Source organism: Urocampus carinirostris, chromosome 1 (assembly GCF_059441175.1).
Source record: "Urocampus carinirostris isolate Australia breed hairy pipefish chromosome 1, RoL_Ucar_1.0, whole genome shotgun sequence".
Lineage (NCBI taxonomy): Eukaryota > Metazoa > Chordata > Actinopteri > Syngnathiformes > Syngnathidae > Urocampus > Urocampus carinirostris.
In genome coordinates this window covers 9,628,716-9,641,109 of record NC_142349.1, presented here as the reverse complement: position 1 = coordinate 9,641,109, position 12,394 = coordinate 9,628,716, and the positions used below count along the sequence as shown (strand labels likewise).

General features: G+C 39.0%; 1 protein-coding gene across 5 annotated transcripts in view; it reads right to left on the bottom strand.

The window, feature by feature from the left end:
- Positions 1–12,394, bottom strand: part of gucy2ca (guanylate cyclase 2Ca) — a 33,080-nt gene that overhangs the window by 10,530 nt on the left and 10,156 nt on the right. For 4 of the 5 annotated variants that reach the window (XM_088325886.1, XM_088325887.1, XM_088325903.1 and 1 more), the window contains 13 exons: positions 10,731–10,798; positions 10,430–10,651; positions 9,065–9,183; positions 6,757–6,856; positions 5,799–5,910; positions 5,570–5,714; positions 3,318–3,403; positions 3,121–3,238; positions 1,434–1,515; positions 1,257–1,350; positions 1,106–1,168; positions 950–1,021; positions 592–696 (listed from right to left, as the gene is read on the bottom strand). In XM_088325886.1, the coding sequence (XP_088182012.1) occupies positions 592–696; positions 950–1,021; positions 1,106–1,168; positions 1,257–1,350; positions 1,434–1,515; positions 3,121–3,238; positions 3,318–3,403; positions 5,570–5,714; positions 5,799–5,910; positions 6,757–6,856; positions 9,065–9,183; positions 10,430–10,651; positions 10,731–10,798 (1,386 nt within the window). Of the gene's footprint in view, positions 1–591; positions 697–949; positions 1,022–1,105; positions 1,169–1,256; positions 1,351–1,433; positions 1,516–3,120; positions 3,239–3,317; positions 3,404–5,569; positions 5,715–5,798; positions 5,911–6,756; positions 6,857–9,064; positions 9,184–10,429; positions 10,652–10,730; positions 10,799–12,265; positions 12,345–12,394 lie in introns of those variants that run through there. The other variant, XM_088325904.1, reaches the window with a different exon arrangement.

Sequence of the window (12,394 nt, the reverse complement as noted above, 5' to 3'; positions counted from 1 at the left end):
CCCCTATGTTCCGGTCCGGATCCTTCGCTCTGAAAATGCTGGTCTACTAGTGATCCCAAAAGCCAAGAAGAGATCGGAAGGTTCGAGAGTGTTCTCCATTCGGGCCCTGGTGCTTCTGGAATACTCTGTCGTCTGAGATTCGATCTGCAACCTCGGTGGAACTGTTTAGGCTTAAAACACACTTATATTCTATAGCTTATGAATGACTTATATTTCTTGTTGACTATATATTTGTATTGATTGTTATTGCAACATCTGTCGCAGCATGGTCATCCTAGAACGGGGATTAACTTCTTGGTTTTTCCTTACCCTCATGTAGGTTTTAGATTAGGGAATGGTGTAATGCCAGTCGTTAGTTTGCAATAATCTGTGGTCTGTGCATCCCTTTTAGACTCCTTGTGATTAAGGGCTATACAAACAAACATGACTTGACCTGACTACTGTATTCAGTTTATGAAAAGAGTAACACAACTCTCCTAATAAGACATTAACTAATACTGTAGCATAGACGGGAGTCTGTACCTGTTTTCATGGACAAAATTCAAACTGGTTCAATGTGGTACTCCAAATTAAGGAAATTTGATAACTCACCCTGAGGGAGCCTCTCTGGCACAGCTCAAACACTCCAAAGACGCCGTACTCAAACTTCACTGTGCCATAGAACTTGGTCAAGTTGTAGTAGTCGATTCGCAGCAGCTTGTCACAAACATAAGTTAAAACCCTTCAACAGGTTTACTTTTTCAAAATACAGTATATATATATATATATATATATATATATATATATATATATATATATATATATATATATATATATGTATCCCTTTGAGACTGTGTAATGTTACAGTACTGCAGACCACAATATCGCTGACATAAATACAGTAAATACTGTTCATTGATGTAAGTGGCGAAAAAAATTGACCAACACATTAGAGGAATGTTGATCTTACAGTGTTCAGCTCAATCCTCTGGTCCTCTGTGAAGTTCCCATCAGTTTGTCTCAATTCTTTTAAGATGACTGGCTAGAAATTCAAATGGCAAAAAGGTTTTACACTTCTAGTTTTCTCTTTTCTTTTAAAACAATGTCAATTTTTTGGAGGCGGTACCTTTTTGTCATAGCGACCTCGATGTGAGTAGAATGTGCTATCCTTCCTCTTATCTTCATCAATCTTTTCCATGCAAACAAGCATAAAACGAATAACAACAGCAACTATTTTTAATGTCACTCGCTTAATGTAAAATCATTAGGAGTTTTACCTTAAGCGAGACCTCTTTCTCATCCAGCGGACCGATGAGTTGAGGGTTGATGTGAGACCACTTTTTCTGCATTTGTCGTTCTTTTCTGTTCTGCCTAGCAGCAAAATTGACTTAACAAAGAGATTCTGACGGTTTGACTTGGTGCACACTTGCAAACAAACTCAAATGTACACCCACCTGTAGAAAATGAGTGCGATGGCAGTCACCACAACAACACTGAGGCTAAGGACGATCACAATCACATCCTGCTTGGATAAGCCTTTAAGCGCACACACAATTAAAGCGTCATATATGGGGATATCAAAGATTGTGTATTCATTTTAGTAAAAATGGAAAAGTACAGGATTTTTTTGAAAACAGCGTCATCCATTATAATATTTTTTATTTTTCTAAAGCATCTAACTTGAGCTTCCATTGAATAACTTTGAGTTATTGCATTTATATTACCTATAACTCTTTTCATGAACAAATTCACGCAGAAATAAATATTTTGTTTGTGTTTTCCTGCAGTTTATCGACGGAGTCTTACCGCAAGGTCCATTCCTCTTTTTGATTTGTGACTTCCTGCAGCTTCACAATTAACTTTCTGCACGTTTAATGTTTTCCTTAGGGCAAAAACCTTTACATTTACTTCAACCAAATACATTTATGTGCATCTGAAGGAACATTGTGTATATTTGGTACCTCATTGTGGTAAAACAAAAACATCATTCAATTAGCTGCACCGCTTATCCTCAGTAGAGTCGCGGGCGTCGGGCAGTGGGCTGGGGACACCCTCAACTGGTTGCCATCCAGTCCCAGGGCACACAGGGACAGACAACTCAGTCGCTCATTCACACATAGGGACAATTTGGACCAGCCAATTATCCTGACATGCATGTTTTGGGAGTGCCCGGAGGAAACCCACGCAGGCACGGGGAGAACATGCAAACTCCACACAGAAAGGCTGGTAGGTAAATTTGAACCCATGACCTCAGAACTGTGCCACGGACGCGCTAATCACTTAGTTGCTGTGCCGCCAAAACGTGATTACGATTATTGTTTTTTGAATAATAAGCAAAAATATATGAACAATCAAATGAACGTGCCTTTTTTAAATACTCATATTTAGAGACATTTGTATTTGCAAAATACTTGAATAATATTCCCCCTTTATGCTTAATTAACTGCATTTCTAAAGGGACACATTGTATTAATTGACCACTAGGTGTAATGCTTTGTACAACTGAAAATGAATGTTGCAAACGACTACTCCTCAAAGTGACCAAATGTCACCGTTTTTCTCCATGTCCGTGAGCCACTTTTGGGTCCTGACCTACCAACTGAGAAACACTCACCTAGAGGGAGCTGACATCATTATCCGCCATCTTGCTGCTTACAGATACCCTCAATAACTAAAAACATTGTTCGGTTGCACTACAAGTTACCGCGACATCTAGTAGTCAAAATTTACAAAATGTCCCTTTAATTTTGAAGTCTTGCCATTGGAATTTCCTGTGTTGTGCTTCCGATTTTTGCCCCCACAAATTTTCTACATTGGAGATTTTATTGACATAAATTAAGTTGCATTCAAAGTGATACACTTTTGAAAAATAATTGCAAAAGTACAGATCACATACTCTGCAACATTTTCAAGAACTATTAAAATGTAGTGCGTGTTCAAATAATTAGACGCTACTTTTATTCTCAATTATTTAAAAAAACAAAGTTAAAAGTCTGAGAGAAGGGGTCATGTTTAAGATATTAGTGCATGTGTGTTAATTTAACAAAAATGATATATTCAAAATGTTAAGGTTGGATCTGGTTAATGATATCTTTAAACACAGTTTTGAATTTTGTCTGTGCATGTTTGCGGGCTCCTTACCATTTAAATCCTCTGGTTCATCCTTTGGCAGGCGATTTCCTTTCCAAGGCAAAGCATAATTTTGGGCCATGTCTATAGTTTCGTTCCTCGACGTGTCAAACACTACAAGGGTCTCATACTGAGGGAGAAAAGATCATAATGACAACTTACCTTCGTATTTTTGTTGTGGTTCTCTGAAATCGAGTGAGTCAGCTCACCTTGCCAGTAGCAGTTGATGTATAAATCATCGAAAAGTTAACGTCTCTGTCACCGTACTCGTCCAGTTTATAGTGGCCTCCCATACCTATAGGCAGAAAACACTTTAGTTTGCATTCTATTGATCTTCCTGCACTCTTCTGCAGGCAGCTTCAAGGTCCCTATAGAGCAGGGTTTTTTAACCAGCGTGCCGGGGTACACTAGTGTGCCTTAGGGCATTTCCCAATTTTATATTTGCAAGAAAGCATTCCATTATCTTTGCTTTTTCCGGTGATCAGCCGAGTAACTATGACATTCATTCATATCTGTGGGTGGCAGCAGATTCATTCATTCCATTTTTTTCTATATACTTATGATGTGCTCAGGAGGCAGAGCAAGGAAATGAAATAAACAATAAACATGCTGGTACCAATAATTTTCTTATTTTGTTGCTAAAACGAAAACGAGAAAAAGGTTAGAACATTTTTTGTTTCACTGGTTGATACTTTTTCTTATTTAGAAAATTATTTTTGCAATCCTTTTATAGAATAAAACTAAATAAAAATAACAATTATCCTTTACAAAACCGGTTGAAACAAAATAAAATCTCTAATTACACAAAAATCATTGACTAAAATGAATAAACTACATTACCTCATGAGCCCCGGTGACCACAAATAAAGAGAAAAACGTAATACTGTCTATTTAGACAAAGTACGGTACTGATTTGACCTTTAAATAAAAAGAGATTGGTGCCAGTGACTGATCTTTAAATATTTTCGATGGATGGTGGGCCTCGAGATTTTCTGATCAAAAAAGCGTGCATTGGCTCAAAAGAGGTTGGGAAACACTGTTTTAGACACTACTTTACTTTACAGTGTATTTAATGTTTTATTTTACTTATTGTTTTTTTATATAAATGAATAAAACAACACATTTTGATAAATCAGATCAAATCATGTTGTAAAAACAAGATTTTTTTTTAATATCCACAACCCCAAAAGTATTTTGCTAGTTCAAGGTACAGACGCTGCCCTACTTACGAACGAGATTGTTCGTAAGTTGCTTAAGTGCTATATTTTTATGTTTAAGGTTCATAGAAGTATGTTTAAGGCTTGTATAAGAACTTGTAATGTTTTGTACTAAAAAATTAACATTTCATAGAATAATATGCTGGCAGCACGGCGGCGCAGCGGTTAGCGCATGTGCGGCACAGTTCAATTCATGGGAACCTCCTGCGTGGGTTCAAATTCAGCTCCAGACTTCCTGTGCGGAGTTTGTATGTTCTCCCCGTGCTTGCGTGGGTTTCCTCCGGTTTCCTCCCACATTACAAAAACATGCATTTCAGGTGAATTGGCTGGTCCAAATTGTCCCTAGGTGTGAATGAGCGAGTGAGTTGTCTGTCCCCGTGTGCCCTGCGATTGGCTGGCAAACAGTTCAGGGTGTCCCCTGTCCACTGCCCGATGATTGCTGGGATGGGCTCCAGCACACCCGCAACCCTACTGAGGATAAGCGGTGCAGCTAATGAGATGAGAGATGAGATGAGAATAATATGCTCTATAAAGATAAACAAAGTTGAGTTTAACTTACTTTTGTAAGACGCTCTTCAAGAGTGGCCGAAAAAAAGCTTTCCGACCATTTTCTCAACCGCAACAAGCTTTCTTATTCCACCTTCATTTTAGGAGAAACGGCTCGCCTCTTCTTTACACTTTACACCAACCATATTGAATGGATGCACGAGATATTAAACAATAAAGATGTCAAAGTTCTAAGCGCGCTGGAGATTCAGTCCACATAACATGATATGTTGACGTACGAACTAGAAAGAGGAAGCGGATTTTTTTACTTCCGGGTGGATGCTGGGTGACCTCTTATAGCGGCAAACGCTGGTAGCGGTGAAAACAAGCACGACAGTATTGTCATGTACTCTGAAAAAGGTAAACACAATAAAAAAAAATCTAACTTACAGCAATGTTCGGATATTTTTCGACATCCAGAGAAAAAATGTAAGTCGAATGGTCGTAAGTAGGGGAGCGTCTGTAGAAACCTTCGGCCACTGATAGTTTCTTTCATTTCATGTTCATGTTTGGGGGATTTTTATATCAAGGAAAATTGTCTTTTGTGCAAGTTGAAAATGAAAAATTACTGACAGAGTCATAAGAAAATATGGCTTTATTTCTACGCAAACCACTGCTAGATAGGGTTGGGGTTTTCTTGCCTGTTCATGACAGGTCCAAATGTTGTCCACTTCCTGGAATTTTAAGACATACTGTACCGTAGAATGAAACATTTCCGAAGGGGTTGTCACTGAGCGGGACATCACTAGCTCCTCGGTTACTCTTCTGGCTGAGCATCCTCTCCCTCAGCACTTTACCAAACAGTAAAGCACCATCATGATAGCCAGCCACATAGTCATTGATCTGGCATAAAAAAAGAAAAAAAGCATTGAATGTGGCAGTCTTTACACAACCATGGACCTTAAAGGTGTTCAAAATAGGTCTTACTGTGTCATTGTAAGGTAAACTCGATCCGTAGTCATAGTTTCTCTGAGGGAGCGTGACGACCAGCACGTCACGCATGGCCTGACTGGATGTACTGTTAACATAATACTCGGGGCTGTAAAAGACAAAAAGGATTTAAAGCCAGAATGTCATTCTCATTTATGCTCTGGGGACACTTGCTATGAAAAAAAACTGTCAGTAAAAATACATACACGAAGATTTTTAAAAATTGGGATCTTTTGAAAAAAAAAAAAATCTGGAATGCACTGAAAAGTATGAAAAAGCACTTAAAATTGTGTGAAAAAAGTACAAAAACTAGTGAAAGTTGCAAAAAAGTACATTGCCCTGAAAAGCCCTGATAACAACTAAAAAAAGAATGTTACAGTATTAAAAGTACTGAAAAGCAAGAAAATATGGACTAAGGAGTGGAAAGTATGAAAATATACCAAAATTACAGAAATCCCTTGTTTTTTGCAGGGGTTGCAATCCATAAGGGTCATGGGACAGTCAAAACTCGCAAAGTGGAAACCTATATTTATTTATTTATTTATTTATTAAATACTCCTTTATACATTAAAACCAAAGAACGAACCCATCTTACAGGCTCAAGCATTTGTTTGACAAAATAAAAGGACAACAAGTAGTGAAAAATACTAGAGAACCTGGGAATTGACTGACCGGCAACATCCGGTGTACATGTTTAAAACCGCAGGTAATTTTTTTTGACACAAATTTTCCTTGTGTATCTCTTGGCGTTCTCTTGCGGGCTGGATTCAACCCCTTAGCTGACCCGATCAGTCCCGCAGCACATATGTTTGACATCCATGATTTAAAGACAAGACAAGTTTATTTGTATAACTCAATCAAAAAGTCTGAAGGGGCCGCACTGACTATCGACATCATGCCCTGATCTGAAACCTAGATGAGGGCAAGGTAAAACTCTGAATCAAGTGTTACTTACTTGTAAATATCCACGAGTATGAACATGATGTCGGGGTGGAGTGAGCCCACCTTGGACTTGATGGACGTGATGTCATCCGGACGGCCACAAATGATGAAAACTGAGATGAAAATTTGCAAATGTTTTTAATTGACGCAAAGCCTCTTCGTTAAATTTACATTCAATCTCATGGCAAACATGAATAACTGTGGTGAGACTGCGCATTTGAATTTACATGCATCATGTTATGTATACAGTAATCTGTTTTAAAAGGTACAGTGTGTATTGTTTAGCAACTCCTAGCGGTAAAAACTGGTTAATTGTCATTAAATGAGTTATTATACATGCCGGCACTATTTAAAAACTAAGGAGGGGTACACAATAATTATCGGGGTGACAGTAATCATACTTATTACTGCCACGGTTGCCCATTGCCCCCAATTGGCCCCGCCCATTTGGCTTCCCTCCTATTTAAGCTCAGTGCTCTCACTCACACTTGGTCTGTCCGTCAACGAACATCTGCACCCGCAAGACGGGTCTTTTGACTCTGTCCAGTATCCTGCTTGTGTATCCTGTCCGACATCGATCCTGTCTATCTCGTCCTGTTTGAGATCTGAGTCCAGTCTCCAGTGTTTGGTATCGATCCCATCTGTATCGTCCTGTCTGATATCTTGCTACAATCTCCAGTATCGGGTATCGTTCCCGTCTATCTCATCCTGTTTGATATCGGACTCCAGTCTCCAGTGTCTGGCATCGATCCCGTCTGTCTTGTCCTGTCTGATACGTTGCAACAATCTCCAGGATCGGGTATCGTTCCCGTCTATCTCGTCCTGTTTGATATCGGACCCGAGTCACCAGTGTCTGGTATCAATCCCGCCTGTCTCATCCTGTCCGATAGTTTTCACCAGTCTCCAGTTTCCAGTATCGATCCCGTCTGTCTCGTCCTGTCTGATATCTGTCTCTAGTCTCCTGTATCTGTAATCGAGCCTGTCTGTCCCGTCCTGTCCGGTATCGACCCCGTCGGTCCGGTATCTGCTCGTGTATCTGGTATCGACCCTGTCTGTCCCGTCCTTTCCGGTATCTGCTCTTGTATCTGGTATCGATCTCGTCGGCCTCTGGCTTCCTGTTGTTCCACGCCGGACTTCTCCCTTTCTTCTTCCACCCAGTGATCGCCGAATCACTGACGTTTGTGTTAACGTGCATGACTGCCCCATTCCCGTAAAACAAAGCTTGTGTGGGAAATGTTACGCATCTGGGTCCTCTTCCTGTTCTGGTCTTAACAATAACAGACTAATATGACGTCACAGTTTACGGCCGATGGGAAAATTATGTCATTCCCGATGAGTCAGTCACTTAATGCCACACTAAAATATTCAATCAGCAGATGGATTGGAGAGCTTAAGATAACTTGCACACCTCAGCATGTGTACAGGCTGCTGGGATTTTACGGACTTCTGAATTTTAGTCGGTGTAGTTCTTTGAGTTGTGTTTCGAGAATTTTTTTGTCACAATCTTGTGAATATGTTCATGCAAATTAAATTAAGAAAGACTGTTGCGCTAGTTGATAGAGATTGACTGTTGCTGACCTAGCCCATAAATCATGGGCTTAATCACGGCACAATTTTTTTCTGTACAAGACATTTCCCTGCGGATTTTTTTAATATAATTGTCGTGATTGAGTTCACTTTTATGGCTGTTGAAGCCCGTGGCTTAAAATCCGATGCGGCCTGTACAATAACAAAGTTGAGAGTCCTTAAATCTCTGCTAGCGGCTTTTAATCAGGTGCTCTCTGTAGTCTTCAACTCAAGGTAATTATCTGTACAGGGAAATATATACATTTGAATGTGTTTTATTTGATGAAGGTTGCACTGTCAAAAATGATAAAATTCAAGTAAAAACCCTCCTCACAATCCTTCTCTGATTTTAATGATCATTTTCTTTATTTTACCAGCAGATCATCTTTGTCTACGTTATCCTCTTTTTATCATTTGAAAAAAACAAGTTTAAAAAATAGTTAAAAAGTAGGTTAATAAAATTATTAAAACTCAAAATCAGAGCAAAATATTAACCTAAATGAATAGTGTGTATTATCTTCTGAGCCAAAGTGACCAAAAAATGGGTAGAAAACTTGATACTGTCATTTAAGGCAACATGAAAATGTAAGCTTTAAAAAGAACATTTAATTGGTGCTGGAAATTAATTAAACATTTTGAGATTTTCAATCCAAAAAGTTTGCTTACACAATACAGTGAAATTTGGTTGTCAAATGACACACAATCTCCCTTCGAAGAAAATAAGTTAAAAATTATTAAAAAAAAATACAACTCACTGTTACTATGCCTATTCCTGGATACGAGTGCTTTCTTAAGGTCATCTTCTGAACGAAGCATCTCTCGCTTAATGGTGGTAGCAAAGTTGGCAGAAGGTGCTTCCAGTGCATTGGTGTACCTGGCACGAGAGGACCAAAAAACAATAACTCACAGCAAAAGAGCTTAGGTCATATATATCAAACTCACGGCCCGCATGTCAAATGTGGCCCTCCTCGTCATTTTTGGGGGCCCGCAAGAGCTTAAAATATTTGATTGTCTAAAAATAAACTGGTAACAGAATAGTTTGACCGGAAAATACATTTCCCACGATGCTTGTCTATTACGATATCCACAAAGTGACGGCTCAGCACCACTACACACCAGTATTTCAAAATTGATACCAATCAGGGGTAAAATGTCAAGAAAAAGATATATTTTTAAACAGTGACCCCTCTACATATGAGATTTTTTGAATGGCTCGTAATTAGAATTGCTCGTATCTCGGGCGAATTTTCTTTATTCGAAATAGCTAAAGCCAATTGACTTGGTCCCGGCTTCCCAAAATCATCCCGGTTCACTCTAAATAGCAATAAAACTCATCATCCTGATAACCAAAAACCAGACATGGGACCAAGTCACACATGTGCAAGTCTCAAGTAAGTCTCAAGTCTTCACCTTCAAGTCCCAAGTAAGTCCCAAGTATTTTTTTCTTGGGCAAGTCAAGTCACAAGTCAAGTCCCGAGTCTTAGATTGCCAAGTCCAAGTCAAGTCACAAGTCATAAAAACAGCGACTCGAGTCGACTCGAGTCCAAGTCACTAAGTCTCAAGTCCCCATGTCTGCCAAAAACCCATTCAAATAGTAATTGAACATAGAACTACAGTTATAAACACATAAAATGATTATAAAATGACTTTAAAGGCCCGGTCTCTTTGTTCTGGATTGTTTATTTTGTGGATTTTGTATTTTCTTGTATTACCTAAATGAATGGCTCAAAACAAGTTTTGTTGTTTATTTGGAAAATGACTATAAATATTCTGAATCAGATTTTTTTTTTTTTTTGCATGTCAGGCAAAATTTTTGCTCGAAAGACATCTCATATCTCAAATTTCTCATAGCTTGAGTAGCTTGGATGTAGAGGCATCACTGTATTTTATTAATAACATATTATATATGTGTAGTGACATGTTTTCAATGCAACTGTCATTTTTGACCGGAATATTTAGTAAATCCAGACTTACTTAACAGCAAGGCGTAGTCACATTTATTTTACATATCAATTACATTTAGTTACATTTATCAATGACATCAGGCCCTTTGAAGACAGACATTACGCGGATGTGGCCCTAGGTGAAAATGAGTTAGGTGATAGGTACTCGTCACTCACCAAAAACAATCCTCGGTCGCATTGTAGATTGACTTCTTGTACACATACACGTGCTTCCACTCATCCTTGAATGGCAGCTTTTCCATAATAAAATGGGAAAACATGTCTGAGATCTTACGCGCCGGCGGCAAGATCCGAGTCAGTTTGGGCTTGTAGTCGCAAGAAAGGCCGAAGCTCCCGGCAGAAATGATGGGCATGCTCAAAGTCAGACCAATTTCATCACTGAAGACGCAGGGATGGAAAATCGCATCGGTCAATTGTGCTGATCAGTACATTAACAGACGGGAAGAGTGACACTCACTCCACTAACTGGAAGGTGGCATACGTGCAGGAAGGCCCCAGCATGACACATCCGGCTTCACCATTATTCTAAAGAAGGATGAAAAGTGGGCAGCGTTGTTCAAGAAAGTGCTTCCTAATTTCAACTGAGCTCTCGGATAAATTTATCATAAATCATGTCCAACTGATACGCCACTGTTAAAAGTTTGGGTTCGGCCAGAAACTTAGGATTTATATGAAAAGGTCACACTTTTATTTATCAAATGAGTTGTCTAATGTCTGTGTTCTTTTTCCCATATCAATCTCTTCAATTTGTTGACCAGTCTCAGATATATCTAATTATTTTCCACTTTGCCTTGAAGGCCAGCATCTGAGACTTGCCTCTTCACTGTAGATGTTCACACTGGTGTTTTGCGGGTACTGTTTAACAAAATTGCTAGCTAAGGACCTGTAAGGCATCTCAAACTAGAGATTCTAATGTACCTGCCCTCTTGGTTGTGCTAGGGGGCATCTACATACTGTCGATTTTCACTTCAAAGTGCTATTTTACAAGCCATGGTGAAAGTTTAATCACAGCCACAAATGTGATGCTCAAGATACTCGACTAGTTCAAAAGTATGGTTCGCTTTATAGCTTCTCCAACCGGCCTCAGCCGTTTTCAGTTGTACTAAAATAGTTCCACAAGGTTTTTTTAACCATTCATTAGCCTTCCAACGCAATTAACAGACACAATTTACACTAGAACACTGGAGTGCTGCTGGTTGCTGGAAAATGGCCTCCATACACCTGTGTAGGTATATCATTAAAAAGCAAAAATTTGCAGCTAACATAGTCATTTACCCCGTTACCAATGAATGGGGGGTCCGATTCGTTTCATGTTATCTTTATTGGAGAAACAAAATCAGTGCTTTTCTTTTAAAAACAAGGACATTTCTAAGCGACCCCAACCTTTTGAACAGTAGTTAACATACATAAATGTTTTTCAACCAGTGTGACGGGGCGTCATTAAAAATATATATATAGTAATTTAAATAATAAGCTATAATGAAATGAATAAGCCTGACTAATGTAACCTGAAATGGATGGGTGATTAATGTATACCAAAATTAACTTTGTGTCTATCACAGGAGCATGTCATTGTCCAAAAAAAGGACAAAAACAGCATAATTTCTAAAGCAGGCAGTTAATACAAGCTTCAAATGTTTCGCAATAACAGTAGGGAATCTTCTGTAAAAATCCATCCAACCCTTTTTTGCATTGCTTATCCTCAGTGGGGTCGCGGGGGTGCTGGAGCCCATTCCAGCTATCTCCAGACCCCCTGAACTGGTTGCCAGCTAGCTCTGTCAGTAATTTTTCATTTTCAACTTGCACAAAAGACAATTTTCCTTGATATAAAAATCCCCCAAACATGAACATGAAATGAAAGAAACTATCAGTGGCCGAAGGTTTCTACAGACGCTCCCCTACTTACGACCATTCGACTTACGTTTTTTCTCTGGATGTCGAAAAATATCCGAACATTGCTGTAAGTTAGATTTTTTTTTTTATTGTGTTTACCTTTTTCAGAGTACATGACAATACTGTCGTGCTTGTTTTCACCGCTACCAGCGTTTGCCGCTATAAGAGGTCAACCAGCATCCACCCGGAAGTTAAAAAATCCGCTTCCTCTTTCTAGTTCGTACGTGA